General features: G+C 44.1%; 1 protein-coding gene across 1 annotated transcript in view; it reads left to right on the top strand.

Annotated features, from left to right (window-relative positions):
* Window positions 1-18202, top strand: part of LOC116401333 (syntaxin-1B-like) — an 18947-nt gene extending 745 nt beyond the window's left edge. The window contains exons 2-4 of the mRNA XM_031879685.1: window positions 665-764; window positions 3924-3998; window positions 16505-18202. Coding sequence (XP_031735545.1) covers window positions 665-764; window positions 3924-3998; window positions 16505-16659 — 330 coding nt within the window. The 3' untranslated portion in view covers window positions 16660-18202. The remainder of the gene's footprint in view (window positions 1-664; window positions 765-3923; window positions 3999-16504) is intronic.
* The last annotated feature ends 967 nt before the right edge of the window (window positions 18203-19169 follow it).

The raw sequence follows: 19169 nt of genomic DNA, 5'->3' as shown, positions 1-19169 counted from the left end.
GACAGTAACGTGTTCACAAACAAACGTTATGAGGACAGTAACGTGTTGATTAACAGACATTAGGAGAACAGTAACGTGTTCACAAACAGACGTTATGAGGACAGTATTGTGTTAATTAAAAGACATTAGGACAGTAACGTGTTCACAAACAGATGTTATGAGGACAGTAACGTGTTTAATGAGGACAGTATTGTGTTCAAAAACAGACGCTATGAGGACAATAACGTGTTCACGAACAGACATTATGAGGACAGTAACGTGTTTTATGAGGACAGTAACATGTTCACAAACAGACATTAGGAGGACAATAACATGTTCACAAACAGATGTTATGAGGACAGTAACGTGTTTTATGAGGACATTATTGTTCTCACAAACAGACATTATGAGGACAGTAACGTGTTTTATGAGGACATTATTGTTCTCACAAACAGACATTATGAGGACAGTAACGTGTTCACAAACAGACATTAGGAGGACAATAACATGTTCACAAACAGATGTTATGAGGACAATAACGTGTTCACAAACTAATCAAAGCTTATTTTAGAAGCAGCCACAGTTTTAACTAATTTGATACATTTTGATTTCTCTGTCTGTCTGTCTGTGTGTGTGTGTGTGTGTGTGTGTGTGTGTGTGTGTATGTGGGTGTGTGGGTGTACAGGTGGAGGAGATCAGAGGCTGTATAGAAAAGCTATCGGAGGATGTGGAGCAGGTCAAGAAGCAGCACAGCGCCATCCTGGCCGCCCCGAACCCGGACGAAAGTAAGACCTCCTGATCGCTGCTGTCAGATAGAAAGAGTTCAATAACCACAGACTGTCCATAAGAAGTGGACGTAGACGTTATGGGGATGTTTCTCGTTGGTTTGTGGATGTTTTGAAGCCTCTAGTTCAGCGATTTGTCCATCATCATCTTGTTTTTTTATCAACCAGTGAACAGGAAGTGACCATATTTACTGTTTAATTTTATTATTATTTTTTATTATAAGTCATGTTTGTTCTGCATGATGTCATCGACTCTCTGCACGTTCATGTTATTATTTTTCATCCTTTTATTTTTCATATTTGTGCCCTTTTGTTTCTTCCTCCTCCTCCTCCTCCTCCTCCTCTTCCTCCCCCCCGTTGCATGCTTCCTGTGACTGCATGAACCTTCAGAGGAGATGAGGAGGAGAAGCAGTGAGGAAAAGTGAGTCTCATCATTCAGTCCTTCATCATTTTCCTCTTCTTCCTCTTCTTTAATTTATGTGTAAACACAAACAACAACAAAGGATGAATGTTTTCATATCAACAAACTTTATTCTTGTTGTCATGGCAACACAAAATCACCAGTTAAATGTGAATATTATTTTTATCTTTATTCATGTGAAATAAAATCTGTTAATCAAAACAATTCTACAGGATGTAAAAATGTATCTTTAAAAGAGGTTCCAGGTGCCCTGAACGCTTTTATTGTGAAATGTCTGCAGGAAGTGATGAGTTTAATTTAACAACCATCAAGTATTGAATTAATCTAGAATTTAAATTCTAGATTAACAGACTTCTTCTATAGTTTAAATAAATATTCGACATGTGGAAGAATACTTTTAAGCTGAAAAATGAATTCATATTTGTTCCAATTATTCTAATAACAATATAATAATGTAATAATTAGTGCTGGGTAAGTTAACACGTTATCCCGTTAATGCATTCATTAATTAACGCCAACAATTATATTATCGCGCGTTAACGCAGTTTTAAAATTTTTTTATTAAGCGGACATTTTTAACACCGCAGTGAGCGGTGAACAGCTGTTTGTGTGGCGTCTCTTCCGTCTCTTCCTGTTTCCTTCACCTACATTCCCCTGGGTCCTAAGTCCCTCCATGTATAGCTTCTTATCACCCTCTATGTACCAACATACATTTATAATAAATACCACACATATTACGGTAATCAACCGTAATATGCATATGCATATGTGTCTGACCAAAATAAGCAAAAAATAAATGATTCATTTAAATTATGTTTTTAGAGTTGTGGTGAAGCCTGACCTGAGTGGCTTCTGTAGTGGTAGGAGGCAGACACGAGAGACTTTGTTCAGATATCAAAAAGTGTTTTATTTATAAAAGTGCCCTGCTACACGTGTAACCAAATATATATACAAACAAATCAAAACAAACGTTTAACTTAGCTTAACTGAATAAAATTCAACTCATCTTAAAGTAACATAATCACATGCCCACAGCTACACACTGATCTTCCTTTCTTCCCTGTTCAGTCAAAGTCATCTCCTTATATAGAGCCTCCTATCGGCAGGATTCAGTTCCTACCATGAGTGCAGGTGACACCAATTACTGACTCCATAGTTAACAGACACGACCTATACCTCACAGCACCCCTTTAGGTAACCAACAATTTTATATGGTTTACAATTTGCTATACACTCACAACAATGTAAAACAGATCACAACTAAACTACATATCTACCTGTACATACTCTAATCCCCCCACACTTGGTTTGACCCAATGACATCACTGATGACATCATCCAGTGTATAAATAGAGGAAATGGTTGAGTGCCTTCCCCTTTAACCTCTGGAACACATGGTGGGTATGGTAAACAAACAATTGAAAAGCATGGTCAGACTTATAGATGAATGTAAATGGTGTGTTCTCACCCGCTTTGTCACAAGAGTTTTTAAAGTGTTTTGTTTGTAATATGTATAATAAGCATCATTTAGTATCACTACTGAGAATTTAACAAACATAAAAACATGACGTAGATAGGTTTGCAGTTTTCAAGAAGTATATTTAAATTGCATCTCTTACACACATGAAGATGAAGTTGTGAACACCGGCTGAATATCTATGATCAGAATCATTATAACTGTGTTATAACTGCTACTGTGTAAAGGGAATACTGCTGTTAACAAGAACCTGATGTGTTTAAAGTGTTTACACCAAATGTTATTGACCTTTTGTTCATATAGCAGCACTTTCAAAATAAAAGTGCACAATACACTACTTTTGAATTCATTATTGAACTTTGTGCATAACAATGAGATTAATCACGATTAAAAATTGTAATCGTTGCCCAGCACTAATAATAATATAATATAATAATATAATATAATAATAATATAGTAATATAATATGACAAACATCTCTTCAGACTCTTCTTCTTCCCCTCCGGTGAAAACACGTCGCTTTCGTTCTTCTTCTCCTCTTCAGTTCTGGGTCACCAGTCGGCTTTCCGTCACTCAAAATGCACTCCAGTGTTTCTGCATCAATAATGCATCATGGGAGTTGTAGTGTGAGAGGAGGAGGAGCATTACTGGCTCTCATTGTCCGTCACCGCTGTCAATCATTTCCACCAAAGAAAACAATTACTGAAATCAAACATTTAAAAAAGAGTGTTAGCAGCTTTATCATTTAATGCTAATAGAAGCAGAAACAAAGCGGTCAGACAGAAAACGGGGTGAGTCAGAGGAGACGAGGCTGAACGGCACTGCAGAGCTCATAAATCTGACTGCACTGCTGCAGTTATCGCACACACAAACACACACACACCCACACATACACACAGAAACATACACACACACACGCACACTGTTCCCTGCTCCAACATGGCTGACATGATGTGATATTTCGTCACAAACAACTTCTTTTTCTACTTCACATCACGTTCAGATGGATGTTAATCTCATGTCTGTTGGTTCAGCACAGTTTGCTTAGCTTAGCATGAAGAGTAGAATCAGATGAAAACCTGACTTTAATTTATTGTGTTTCCATCAGTTATTATTTGACATGAAATCTAATGTTTATGACACTTCATCAAAAATAGGAGCAGCTTTTCTTCCCTTGAACTGATGATATAAATATGAATATTAATAATAATGTTGACACCATGAACCTCGTAACTCTTCTTCTCTTTCTTTCTGTCTCCAGAGACCAAGCAGGAGTTGGAGGACCTGACAGCTGATATCAAGAAGACAGCCAATAAAGTTCGCTCAAAATTAAAAGGTACGCACTCAACGACATGTCACACCTTAAAGGTACAGAAACACCTGAATACAGACGAAGGGTGAGTGGAGGTTTTATTAGAGGATTTACGGTAAGATTTAAGAAAATATGTTTTATTAGATGATTTACGGTAATATTATTTAAAAGAGGTGTTTTATTAGAGGAATTACGGTTTTCAGTCAGGATGAGTTTACCTTCAGCAGAAGAAGAAAATATTCTAAAACAGTGTGATTCATCAAACTGTAATCACTGAGACAGACAGACACACACACAGTGGTATACACACAATGATACACACGCGCACACATTGTGTTGGTTCATGCTGAAGGTTCAAGGACATCACTGCTTTAATGTGAACAGCCAGAGGTTTCACGACACACACACAGAGACACACAGAGACACACACACAGAGACACACACAGACACACACACACACACACAGACACACACAGACACACACACACTGACACTGTACTCATGCAGTCTGATAATAGCAGTGATGGTGCAGCTAATTGGCCTCAGTGTTTGTTGCTTGGGGGGTTGGGGGGGTACACAGGCTCCGCCCACAGCGCAGACAGCAGGTTCATGTTCTTGAAAATTCGTTGTCTGTCTGGTTCAAACTGTGTATTTGTACACGTGCAGTATTTATGTTCCGGTCTGAGTCTCACAAACTTAAAGTTTCATCAGTGATTCAATGTTTATCAAACAAACAGGAAACAGTCACTTTGTTGGGACTATTTTCAGCGGCAGTGAAGTAAACAAACTACAGTGTGTGTTGATGAAGATGAGGCTCATTGATGTGTTTAATGACATATTATTAGGGCCTGAGCACCGACGTAGTGCCGCGAGGACCCTATTGAAACTGTAGGAATTATTATCGTTTTCTGGTGTTGTACTTTAACGAACTCCTCCCACAGAATTTAAGCGATCGACTTCAAATTTGGTCAAGATGATCTAAAGACTTTAATGATGAAAAGTTACATGGTCTACTGACATTGAACGACCTTCGTTTTATGTGGCGCCCATGTCACGCACATTTCGTGCCGTTCGCCATGAAAGAGGAAGTTGTTGTAACTCCAAGGTACTTTATTCAATCTGCCCCAAATTAGTTCTGCATGATGCTGGTCCAGGCCTGAGCACATTTCCATGCCAACATTTTCACAAAGTCATAGCGCCATCTACTGGCAAAAGGAAATGACAAGTTTTATACTTTGATGTACTCTGACTAGGACGTTAACCAGATCAGTCTCAAATTTGGTAAGCTAAGCCGTAAGACATTGATGATGCTTCATCATGAATATTGTGAGTTGTCGTTAAATGCTGTTGCCATGGCAACGCGTCATTCGCCATGAAAAAGGAAGCTTATTTTTCTGTGACTTAGGATGCTCAACAAGCCTTGGAACTTTGCACAGATGTCATAGGTGATGGAAATAAATATTTCATATGGCTTTTTGACTTGACCCTTTCAAAAACGCAGCCCCAGCACTACGTTTGACATGTATGAAATTTGGTAGGCACATGTATCACATGGAGACTTAAAAAAAGTGTCTTGGGACACTGCTCTAAAATTAACGGGAAGTCGGCCATTTTGATTTTGGTGTGAATTTTCCCATGACTTCTAGTCGCTATACTTTAACGAACTCCTCCTAGAGACTTTGTCAGATCCTTTTCAAATTTGGTCAGTATAATCTAAAGACCTTTGCAATTAAAAGTTACTCAAAACTTTATGTTTGATGGAATGGCGTAGCCGTGACGTGGCGGCCATTGTAGGTGATTCGCTATTAAACAACAAGCTGATGTAACTCCACTGGACTTGCTCAAATCTGTCCCAAACTTGCCATACTTGATAACAGTCATGGGCTGAGGATGTCTACAAGCCAATTTTCACTCAATGTCATAGCGCCACCTACTGGCAACAGGAAGACAGCGTTATGTGACAAACTGAATCCGATTTATATGACATTTACATGATGTGGTCTATACTCCATGTAGAGCAACATAATGCATGTTTGCACATGTTCTCTAGTGCCACAAAGTGGATGCAGGAACTGGTGGAATATTTGCACTACATAATTTCCAGCGACACACAGTCCAAGCATTAAAAATACTTCTAACTTGTGGGCACGCTGTCTGATGGTCGCAGATATTTATGGCCGCTTCTGCTGGCGTCCCGCCAGTACCCCGAGACGCGGGAAGGTGCGAGGGCCCGTACATCGCTGCTTTCAGCTTTAATTAGGGCCCGAGCACCGACGTCAGGCCGCGAGGTCCCTATTGAAACTGTAGGAATTATTATTATTCTCTCGAATGAATTGCCTTTTTGGGGGCTTTATCATATCCGAAAAGTCGGCATGCATATCAGGACTGCTGAAAAGTTTGATATTTTATGAGTCCCACGCTCGAACATGAAAAAATTGCTCGCTAGCGCCCCCTAGAATTTAGCCCCCTCATCTCGTATGTCCAATCAACTTGAAATTTTACACAGGCATGCCACCAAATGAGGTCTACAAAAAAGCCTCTTGGACCCCTAAGCTCCGCCTACCAACATTTTCCGCCATTTAGAATTTTGTGAAAAACCCCTTTTTGCAACCTCCTACACACTGAGTCTGATTGCTACTAAATTTGCTGTAGATCAGTATTGGATCTATATAATACAATTTTATCAAAACATGTTTGATATCTCATTACGTTTAGAAGATATGGACCAATGAACTTCATAAGGCGTGGCTTTGTATTTGAATATTCATAACTTCAAAACCATTTAACCTATAATCGCAAAATTTGTGTCATATGTGCACATCGTATATTGTTACGTACACTACAATTTTCATTCCATTCAACCACTAGGGAGCGATACAGTAGTTAAGCCATTTTTGGCTTTTTTGTCAATTTTCATCGTTTTCAGACGTACTTTAACTCCTCCCACAGAATTCATGCGATCAACTTCAAATTTGGTCAGGATGATCTAAAGATATTAATGATGAAGAGTTACTAAAATGGTCTACTGACAATGAACGACCTTCATTTTATGTGGTGCCCATTGCCGTGGCAACACGTCATTCACCATGAAAAATGAAGCTTATTTTTCTGTGGCTCAGGATGTTCAGCAAGCCATGGAACTTTGCACAGGTGTCATAGGTGATGTAAATAAATATTTAATATGGCTTTTTGGCTTGACCATTGAAAATTGCCTCGATAGCGCCCCCTACAAATTTTCAAAAACGCAGCCCCAGCACTACGTTTGACATACATGTATGATAATGGGTAGGGACATGTATCACATGGAGAATTAAAAAAAAGTCTCTTGGGACCATGCTCTAAAACCAACCAGAAGTCGGCCATTTAGAGTTTTGTGTGAATTTCTCCTTGATTTCTAGTCGCTATACTTTAACGAACTCCTCCTAGAGACTTTGTCAGATCCTTTTCAAATTTGGTCAGTACAATCCAAAGACATTTGCAATTAAGTTCGTGACCATAGGTGAGGGTAGGAACGTAGACCGAGTGGTAAATTTGCCTTCCGGCTCAGCTCCCTCTTCACCAAGACGGTCCGGTGCAGCGCCTGCTTTACTGCTGCAGCTGCACCAATCCGTCTGTCGATCTCCCGCTCCATCTTACCCTCACTCGCGAACAAGACCCCGAGATACTTGAACTCCTTCGCTTGAGGTAGGCACTCCGTCCCCACCTGGAGGGAGCAATCCACCGGTTTCCGGCAGAGAACCATGGCCTCAGATTTGGAGGTGCTAACTCTCATCCCCGCCGCTTCACACTCGGCTGCAAACCGCCCCAGTGAATGCTGGAGGTCACGATCCGAGGAGGCTAACAGGACCACATCATCTGCAAATAGCAGAGAGGCGATCCCGAGACCCCCGAAACTGACGTTCTCCGCCCCCAGGCTGCGCCTAGATATCCTGTCCATGAAAATCACGAACAGGACCGGTGACAAAGGGCAGCCCTGGCAGAGGCCAACACCCACCGGGAACGTGTCTGACTTAGTGCCGAGAATGCGGACACAGCTCCTACTGCAGTCGTACAGAGACCGGATCGCCTGTTGTAACGGGTCCGGCACCCCATACTCCCGCAGCACCCCCCACAAGACCCCCCGAGGGACCCGGTCGAAAGCCTTCTCCAAGTCCACAAAGCACATGTAGACTGGTTGGGCAAACTCCCAGAACCCCTCCAGTAGTCTTGCGAGGGTAAAGAGCTGGTCCACTGTTCCACGGCCGGGACGGAATCCGCATTGCTCCTCTTGTATCTGAGGTTCGACAAGCGGTCGGAGCCTCCTTTCCAGCACCCTGGCATAAGCCTTCCCCGGGAGGCTGAGTAGTGTGATACCCCGGTAATTCGAGCACACTCTCGGGTCCCCCTTTTTGAAGATGGGAACCACCACCCCGGTCTGCCATTCCATGGGCACTGATCCCGACCCCCATGCGACATTGAAGAGGCGTGTCAGCCAGGACAGCCCAACCATGTCCAGCGCCTTCAGCATCTCAGGGCGGATCTCATCCACCCCTGGCGCCTTGCCACCAAGGAGCTTTTTAACTACCTCAGCGACCTCTGCCAGGGATATGGGTGAGCCTCCCCCTAGGTCCTCAGGTGCTGCCTCCTCTGCAGAGGACATGTTGGTCGGGTTTAGGAGTTCCTCAAAGTGCTCTTTCCACCGCCCGACGATGTCCTCCGTCCGGGTTAGCAGTTTCCCCCCCCCCCTGCTGAGAACATCCTGGGGTAAGCCCTGCTTTCCCTTCCTGAGCCGTCGGATGGTTTGCCAGAACCTCCTTGAGGCCAACCGAAAGTCCTTCTCCATGGCCTCCCCGAACTCCTCCCATGCCCGAGTTTTAGCATTTGTGACCACCGCAGCTGCAGCCCTTCTGGCCTGCCGGTACCTGTCAGCTGCTTCAGGAGACCCCTGGGCCAACCAGGCCTTGAAGGTCTCCTTCTTCAGCTTGACGGCTTCCCTCACCTCCGGTGTCCACCACCGGGTTCTCGGGTTGCCGCCACGACAGGCACCGATGACCTTCCGGCCACAGCTCCTAGCGGCCGCGTCCACAATAGAGGCTTTGAACATGGTCCACTCGGATTCCGTGTCCCCAACCTCCCTCGGGATGTGTGAGAAGTTCTTCCAGAGGTGGGAGTTAAAGACCTCCCAGACAGGGTCCTCCGCCAGACGTTCCCAGTTCACCCTCACTACACGTTTGGGTTTGCCGGGTCTTTCCAACCGGTTCCCCTGCCATCTGATCCAACTCACCACCAGGTGGTGATCAGTTGACAGCTCTGCTCCTCTCTTCACCCGAGTGTCCAAGACATACGGCCGCAAATCAAATGATACGATTACAAAGTCGATCATTGATCTCCAGCCTAAGGTGTTCTGGTACCAGGTACACTTATGAGCCACCTTATGTTCGAACATAGTGTTCATTATGGCCAAACCGTGGCAAGCACAGAAGTCCAATAACGAAACATCATTCGGGTTCAGATCGGGCAAGCCGTTCCTCCCAATCACCCCCCGCCAGGTTTCTCCATCATCGCCCATGTGAGCGTTGAAGTCCCCCAGGAGAACTATGGAGTCGGTAGGCGGCGCCCTTTCCAGGACCCCTCCCACCGACTCCAAGAAGGCCGGATACTCAGAACTGCTGTTTGGTGCATAAGCACAAACCACAGTCAGAGCCTTGCTCCCCGCAACCCATAGGCACATGGAGGTGACCCTCTCGCTCTCCGGGGAGAACTCCAACACAGCGGCGCTCAGCCGGGGGCTCGTGAGTATCCCCACTCCCGCCCGGCGCCTCTCACCCTGGGCAACTCCGGAAAAGGACAAAGTCCAACCCCTCTCCAGGAGCTTGGTTCCAGAGCCAACACTGTGTGTGGAGGTGAGTCCAACTATTTCTAGCTGGTATCGCTCCACCTCCTGCACCAGCTCCGGCTCTTTCCCCGCTAGCGAGGTGACGTTCCACGTCCCTAGAACTAGTCTATGCCACCGGCGATCGGCCTCCCGCCCGACCCACCGCCCGGTCTGCATAGCACCCGACCCCGATGCTTGTCCCTGCGGGTGGTGGGTCCACAGGGTGGCTGCTCCATGGTGTTTATTTGGGCTGAGCCCGACCGGGCCCCATGGGCAAAGGCCCGGCCACCAGACGCTCGCCTACAAGCTCCCCTCCTGGGTCTGGCTCCGGGAGGGTTCCCCGGTTTCTCTGGTCCGGGCGAGGTGGCTGTAGTCCGTGGGCTAACTATCATAGGGGTTGTTTTGAACCGCTCTTAGTCTGGGCTCTCCCCTGAAACCTGTTTGCCTTGGGAGACCCTACCAGGGGCTAATGCCCCGGACAACATAGCTCCCAGGATCACTGAGCCACTCAAACTCCTCCACCACGATAAGGTGGCGATTCGCAGAGGAGATTAAAAGTTATCAAAAGCTTTACGTTTGACGGAATCGTTACGTGATTCCCCATGAAAAAAGCTGATGTAACTCAGCTGGACTTGTTCCAAACAGTCTCAAACTTCACACGCTTGATAACACTCATGGCCTGAGGATGTCTACAAGCTAATTTCCCCTAATACTCACAGCGCCACCTGCTGGCGAAAGGAAATCTGGATTTTGTGATAAACACCTCCGATTTACATGACTTTTACACCATGTGGTTTACATTTGACACATGATGCATGTTTGCACACGTCCTGTAGCGCCAGGCAGAGGATACAGGAAGCATTGGACTATTTGCAAAGCATCATTTCCAGCATCAGGCGGTCGACGCGGGATTAAATCCGTCTCACTCGCGGACGCGCAGGCCAGAGTCCCGCCACCACCCCCGACACGCTGGAGATTGCGAGGGCCCGTTCATCGCTGCTCGCAGCTTTAATTAGGGCCCGAGCAACCGACAACGTCGGGCCTGCGAAGGCACTATTGAAATTGAAAGGGGTATTATTATTCTGATCTATATTTTAATTCTTTGGGAGCATATTGGGGGTACTTGCTATGCATGAAAACTCACCAAATTTTGGGGACTTGTCAGGTCTGGTGGAACTTAGAGTCTGAAAAGGGATGCATCGTTCTGTGTAAAAAAATGGCTCTCTAGCGCCCCCTACAAATCGGACCGATGACGCCCCTCGGCCAGTATGTCCGATGACTCCGCTAGATCTAAAAAAAAGCCTCTCAGACCCGTAAGCTCCGCCTACTTAGATTTTCCGCCATTTTGAATTTAGTGTAAAACCCATTTTTGCGAACTCCTCCTACATGCTGGGTCCGATTGCTACCAAATTGGCGGTGGATCATTACTGGATCTACGTCATCAAAAGTTATCAAAAGCTTTTTGATATCTCTTTTTTCGTTTACAAGATATGGACCAATAAACTTCTTAGGGGCGTGGCTTAATATCAATACACATAACTTCTCAACCGTTTGTCCTAAAATTACCAAATGTTCAGCATATGTGCACATTGCATCCTCTAACATACCCTGAGATTTGTATTGCATTCAACTACTAGGGGGCGTTACAGTAAACCCGCGAAGTTGTGCTTTTTGTCACTTTTTGCAAATTTCAGCCTTCGAACTTTAATGAACTCCTCCTAGAGATTTTAAGCGATCAACTTCTCCTTTGGTCAGGATGCTCTTAAGACCTTTGTGATTAAAAGTTATCAAAATCGAGAGTTTTCAACGAAGAACCTTGACGTGGCGTGGCGGCCATTTTGCCTCATTGTTTTTGAAAAAATAAATTCTTATAAGTTGTTATAACTCCAAGGTACATTATCCAATCCGCACAAAACTTCTTATGCATGATGCTACTTCAAGCCTAAACATACTTCAATTGAAAAAATTTCAATAACTCATAGCCCCGCCTACTGGCTAAAGGAAATGTCATATTTTATACTTTTATTTATTCCTCCTAGCCAGGTGACCTGATGAGTGTCAAATTTGGTAAGGATAGCCTTAAGACATTGATGATGCATTATCATGAATATTCTGCATTTTCGTACAATGCTGTTGCCGTGGCGACGCATCGTTCGCCATGAAAAAGGAAGCTGATAGTTTAGTGGGTTGGGATGCTCAAAAACTCATGGAACTTTGTACATCTGTCACAGGTCATTGGAAGAAATAGTTTATATGATTTGTTTTATTGCCCGTTTTAAATTGCCTCTATAGCGCCCCCTACAATATTTCAAAAGAGCAGCCCCAGCGCTACGTTTCAGCTACATGTATGAAGGTTGGTAGGCAGATGTATCCTGTGGAGACTTACAAATAAGTCTCTTGGGACCATGCTCTAAACCCGACCGGAAGTCGGCCATTTTGATTTATGTGTCATTTTTCCATCGATTTTGGCCTATTTCTAGTCACTATACTTTAACGAACTCCTCCTAGGGACTTCATCAGATCCATTTTAAATTTTCTCAGTACCATGTCAAGACCGTTGTGATTAAAAGTTATCAAAAGCTTTACGTTTGACGGAATCGTTTAGCCGTAGCGGGCGGCTACTTTACGTGATTCCCCATGAAAAAAGCTGATGTAACTCAGCTGGACTTGTTCCAAACGGTCCCAAACTTCACATGCTTGATAACACTCATGGCCTGAGGACGTCTACAAGCTAATTTTCACAAATACTCACAGCACCACCTGCTGGCGAAAGGAAATCTGCGTTTTGTGACAAACACCATCCGATTTACATGACTTTTACACAATGTGGTTTACATTTGACACAGAGCTACATGATGCATGTTTGCACGCGTTCTGTAGCGCCAGGCAGCGGATACAGGAAGCATCGGACTATTTGCTAAGCATCATTTCCAGCATCAGGCGGTCCACACGGGATTGAAAACGTCTCGCTCGCTGACACGCCACCCGACGGTCGCGGACGTTCTCTGACGCAGAGGCTGGAGTCCCGCCGGCACCCCCGACGCGCTGCAGATTGCGAGCGCCCGTTCATCGCTGCTCGCAGCTTTAATTCTTATTTTTGTGTGGATGGAGCTTGTAGGGGTGCTTGCCATGCATGAAAACTCACCAATTTTGCACACCTGTCAGGTCTGGTGTAGAAACTCTGCTGCCAAAATTTGCATATTTGTGTGTAAAGAAATGGCTCTCTAGCGCCCCCTACAATTCGGACTTGCGGCAGCCCTCGGCCAGTTTGTCCGATTGACTTGAAATTTGACACACATGTCCACTTGAGCTAGAGCTACAAAAAAGCCTCTCAGACCCCTAAGCTCCGCCTACTTAGATTTTCCGCCATTTTGAATTTAGTCTAAAACACATTTTTGCAAACTCCTCCTACATGCTTAGTCCCATTACTACCAAATTTGCTGTGGATCATTACTGGATCTACGTCATCAAAAGTTATCAAAAGCTTTTTGATATCTCTTTTCGTTTACAAGATGTGTACCAATAAACTTCTTAGGGGCGTGGCTTAATATTAATACATATAACTTCTCAACCGTTTGTCCTAAAATTACTACATTTTCAGCATATGTGCACATTGCATCCTGTAACATACCCTGAGATTTATTTTGCATTCAACCACTAGGGGGCGCTACAGCAAACCCGCGAAGTTGTGCTTTTTGTCACTTTTTGTAGATTTCAGCCTTCGCACTTTAACGAACTCCTCCTACAGATTTTAAGCGATCAACTTCTTCTTTGGTCAGGATGCTCTTAAGACCTTTGTGATTAAAAGTTATCAAAATCGAGAGTTTTCATCAAAGAACCTTGACGTGGCGTGGCGGCCATTTTGCCTCATTGTTTATGAAAAAATAAGTTCTTATAAGTTGTTATAACTCCAAGGTACATTATCCAATCCGCACAAAACTTCTTCTGCATGATGCTACTTCAAGCCTAAACATACTTCAATTGAAAAAAATTCAATAATTCATAGCGCCGCCTACTGGCGAAAGGAAATGTCATATTTTATACTTTTAATTATTCCTCCTAGCCAGGTGACCTGATGAGTCTAAAATTTGGTAAGGACAGCCTTAAGACATTGATGATGCATCATCATGAATTTTTTGAGTTTTCGTTGAACGCTGTTGCCGTGGCGAGGCATAGCTTGCTGTGAAAAAGAAGCTGATGGTTTAGTGGGTTGGGATGCTCAAAAACTCATGGAACTTTGTACATGTGTCACAGGTCATTGGAAGAAATAGTTTATATGATTTCCTTTATTGGCCGTTTTAAATTGCCTCTATAGCGCCCCCTACAATATTTCAAAAGAGCAGCCCCAAGAGCAGCTACGTTTTGGCTACATGTATGAAACTTGGTAGGCACATGTATCCTATGGAGACTTAAAATAAGTCTCTTGGGACCATGCTCTAAACCCTACCGGAAGTCTGCCATTTTCAATTTTGTATGAATTTATACAATATTTCGACGATGCAGCCCTCGCGGTACGTTTCATTATCTATATATAAAATTTAGATGTATAACTTTTGGTAAACAGATGTATCACATGTAGACTGACAAAAAGCCCCTGGAGCTCTAAGCTCTAAACCCAACCGGAAGTCAGCCATTTTGAATTTAGTGAAAAAAACAACACATTTTTGCGAACTCCTACACGCTGGGTCCGATTTCTACGAAATTTGCTGTGGATCATAAGTGGATCTAGATCATCAAAAGTTATCAAAATCTTTTTGATATCTCTTTGCGTTTACAAGATATGGACCAATACACTTCTTAGGTGCGTGGCAAAATATCAATACACATAACTTCTCAACCATTTGTTCTAAATTCCCAAAATATTCAGCATATGTGCACATCACATCCAGTAACATACCCTGAGAATTTTTTTTGTATTCGACAACTAGGGGGCGCTACAGTAAACCCGCAAAGCCTACTGGCTAAAGGAAATGTCTGATGTAACTCAGCTGGACTTGTTCCAAACGGTCCCAAACTTCACATGCTTGATAACACTCATGGCCTGAGGATGTCTACAAGCTAATTTTCCTTAATACTCACAGCGCCACCTGCTGGCGAAAGGAGATCTGCGTTTTTTGACAAACACCATCCGATTTACATGACTTTTACACAATGTGGTTGACACTTGATATAGAGCTACATAATGCACGTGTTCTGTAGCGCCAGGCAGTGGATACAGGAAGCATCGGACTATTTGCAAAGCATCATTTCCAGCATCAGGCGGTCCACGCGGGATTAAAAACATCTCATTCGCGGACGCGCCGTCCGACGGTCGCGGATGTTCTCGGGCGCGCAGGCCGGAGTCCCGCCGGCACCCCCGACGAGCTGGAGGATGCGAGTGCCCGTTCATCGCTGCTCGCAGCTTTAATTATTATTATTTTTCTCTCGAATGAATCGCCTTTTTGGGGGCTTTATCATGTCCCCAACCTCCCCATATTTGGCGAGCATATCAGGATTGCGGGAAAATTTGATATTTTATGGCTCCCATGCTCGAGCATGACAAAATTGCTCGCTAGCGCTCCCTAGAAGTTGGAAAGGCAAGCCCCGACAGCCTGTATGTCGAAATGACTTAAAATTTTACGGACATGAGCAACTGAATGAGTTCGACAAAAAATTCCTCTTGGGACCCTAAGCTCCGCCTACCAAAATCTTCCGCCATTTTGAATTTTGTAAAAAAAAAAAAAGAAATTCACTTGTCCTAAACCCTGGGTCTGATTGGTACCAAATTTGCTGTGGATCATTACTGGATCTATATCATCAAAGATTATGAAAAGCTGTTGATATCTTATTGCATTAAGAATATATGGACGAATGCATTTCATAGGGGTGTGGCCTTCTACAGCAATATATATAACTTCAAAACCATGTGGCCTATCATCACGAAATCTGGAGCATATGTTCACACTGTGTCCTGTAACATACCCTCAAATTTTTATTCCATACAACCACTAGAGGGCGATGCAGTAATACTCCCATTTCTTTGCATTTTTGGGCATTTTTCATCGTTTTCAGGCGTTGTACTTTAACGAACTCCTCCCACAGAATTTCTACGATCAACTTCAAATTTGGTCAAGATGATCTAAAGACTTTAATGATGAAAAGTTGCTAAAATGGTCTACTGACATTGAACAACATATACATATAACTTGTGGGCACGCTGTCTGATGGTCGCAGATATTTATGGCTGCTTCTGCCGGCATTTCGCCAGTACCCCCGAGATGCGGGAAGGTGCGAGGGCCCGTATATCGCTGCTTTCAGCTTTAATTCGATATTGGATTTGTTCACGGAACATGAAGAGAAATATAAAATATCACCATGGCCAAACTTTATTAAATATATTTATTACATATATATTTATTAAATGTATTTATTACATATGTATTTATTACTGTCGTTGTTGTCATTGCTGTCTTAGTTGTTGTCATTGCTGTTGTCTTCATCGTTCTGATGACTCTGAATGTCTCTGAGCTCTGTGGGCGTCTGCAGACCAAAATATGCACATTATTTGTGTTGTGGCGGGGTGAACATGGCCAAAGTTTCACAATAAGAGCATCAACTCAAATGTCCTGTTTGATCTGACTGTGTGTGTGTGTGTGTGTGTGTGTGTGTGTGTGTGTGTGTGTGTGTCTTCCTGCAGCAATCGAGCAGAGCATCGAGCAGGAGGAGGGTCTCAACAGATCATCAGCGGACCTCAGGATCCGCAAGACACAGGTGAGACCAGGTCCTCAGGTGTCCCTCAGGTGTCAACAGTATTTTAACACTTCCTTTTCTTTCAGTTTGAACTTTCATTAAATCACAGAGCAGTAAAATAAAGTGTTTCTAAAGTCGATTTTAAATATTTCCTGATATTTTTGAGGTTATTCAGTGAAGTCATCTTCTTCTTTTTGTTTTCTTTATTTTTAACATTTTCTTTATTTAAAATTCACAAACTAAATTAGATCTGATCAGCATTCTGATCACTGATACAGAAGATCAATACTCCAGAAGAGACACACAGGAGTCCAGTAATGATTGAATGAATGAGCATGTGCCTACTGAGCATGTGCAGAGCATCTCTGCAGCAGTGACCCTGCAGTGTTCTGCTCTGTCATTGGCTGCTCCTCCTCATCAGTCTGCTCCTGCTGCCTCCTGCTGGAGGAGAAGAGAACTGCAGCTTCTACACATAGACACTGTAAAACATCCAGTCAGTGTATTTATATTCATATATATCCAGTGTGTATATATATATATATACTATCATTAGACTGTTAGGACATCTGGACAGTGGAGTACATTTACTCAAGTACAGTTTTGAGGTACTTTACTTGAGTATTTCCACGTCATAGTACTTCACCTTTCCCTAATACAGTGAAATATTTTATGGTACTTTTACTGATAACTGTCTCTCTCTCTCTCTCTCTCTGAGTGGAAGGAGTGTGGAGTTGACGGAGCGTGTTCGAGAGCGATTAACTGATTTTTTTCGGTATTTTTTCGTCACTAGTTAACGTTGGATGTGATGGTGTATCTCACGGTGTTTGTGTGAACATTTAGCTGGTTTTAGGGTCTTTGTGAGTGGTTGCAGTCGATCAGTGCGAGCTGGTCGGCGTGCTAAACGCCACCATGGACATGACCGACCTCACGAGGAAACACGGCATAAAGATCCCGCCGACTTTCCCGGTGTCAGTGGAGGAATGCAGCCTGGCTGTGGGTGAACTTGTTGGCCACAGCAGCGTTAAGTCCGCTGCGTGAATGAACAATGGCGTGGTCATCTTTCTAGACACCATCATACATGTGGAAGTGGTGATTGACAACGGGATCGAGGTGGGCGATAACTTCTTCCCCGTTTACCCTCTCTGCACACCGGCTGTGAAGGTAACCGTGTCCAACGTCCCACCGTTCATCAGAGATGAAGACATAACCAGAGAACTATCAAGACACGGGAGGATAGTGTCTAAGGTGAAGGAGGTGTCCTCTGGGTGCAGGTCTCCTCTCCTGAAGCACGTGGTGTCTCACAGGAGACAGCTGCTCATGATCCCAAACAACAGGAGCAAGGAGCTCAACCTAGTGTTCAGGATCAGGGTCGAGGACTTCGACTACCTCATTTATGCAACAACTGATGACTTTAAATGTTTCAGTTGTGGAAAAGTGGGTCATCAGAGTAGAACGTGTCCTGAGAAAAACAGCTCTCATAAGGACTAGAACCAGAATCAGAACCAGAGAGGTACTGAGGAGGGCAGAGGGGACAAGCAAGACGGACAGGACGGGACAGATGGGGTCCAAAAGAGCAGGGAGGAGGGGACGAGCGGGTTACAGGAGGTGAAGGAGGAGGGGACAAGTGAGACCCAGGAGGTGAGAAAAGAGAGGGAAAGTGAGGTCCAGCAGGTGAGGGAGAGTACTGGAGGACAGGTGGAGACAGGTAGGGAGGTGGACATGGAAGCAGACGAGGAGCAGCTCAAAGCCCCTCAGCTGACGAGGAAACAGAGAGGAGACAGCGGAAGCTCACAGGAGAAGAAAGTGGCAACGAAGGAAAGTGGAGGAGCAGCAGAGTGTGAGTCCAGTCTGGAGGAAGACTCTGAGTCCAGTCTGGAGGAGGACCCTGCTGCTGACAGTGAGCCCTCTAAACACGGTGCTGGCAGCTGTAGGAGCTCTGGAGACTACAGCGTGGAGAAGATCAAGTAAGAATGTGAGAGGAGCCAAAGTGGAGGACTACCTCTCTGATAAAGAGAAGCTCTCCAGCTCTGCCAGAGCTCACATGAGAAGCAAGGACAGAGGAGGTCTCACGAAGCAGGAAGGCTTCAGACTGAAGAAGATAGTTCACAAAGTGAACAAAGAACTGGACAAAGATGGAGCTAAGTGAGAGTCAGATCTCACAGTTTAAAGACAATCTCCTTCTCCTAGGAGGATTTTTAATTTTGAGATGTCATTAAATATTTCAAAATCTGAGATTTCAGAGTCAAATGTTTTTAAGTAGATGTTCCTAATTTTATTGAATGTTTCGCATTTTCGCAAGTGCATCTCTGTCTCAGCCTCACCGGTCCCACAGTGACCACATGTTCTGTTCTCTTTTGGTTGCCATGACTTTTTGTGTCTGCCTTTAGATGTCCAGTTTGTGGTCACTGAGCCTCTCTCTATCTCTCTCTGTGTCTCTCTCTCTCTGTACTTGGTGAGGTTCTGTCTCTGCTTTCTATCTCTGACAGTAGAGACATATTCTGCCTAGTCATCAGATCACATTCCAGTCTGCTTTGGCCCCCAGTTTCCTCTCTCCAGTGCTCCAGTGCTTCTTTACATCTCGCCATGATGTGTTTTACTCTGGTTGGTGTTTG

This window comes from Anarrhichthys ocellatus, unplaced genomic scaffold (genome assembly GCF_004355925.1).
Source record: "Anarrhichthys ocellatus isolate YVR2014 unplaced genomic scaffold, GSC_Weel_1.0 scaffold348, whole genome shotgun sequence".
Lineage (NCBI taxonomy): Eukaryota > Metazoa > Chordata > Actinopteri > Perciformes > Anarhichadidae > Anarrhichthys > Anarrhichthys ocellatus.
The sequence above is the reverse complement of the archived record's forward strand: the minus strand, read 5'-3'. Positions and strand labels throughout refer to the sequence as shown.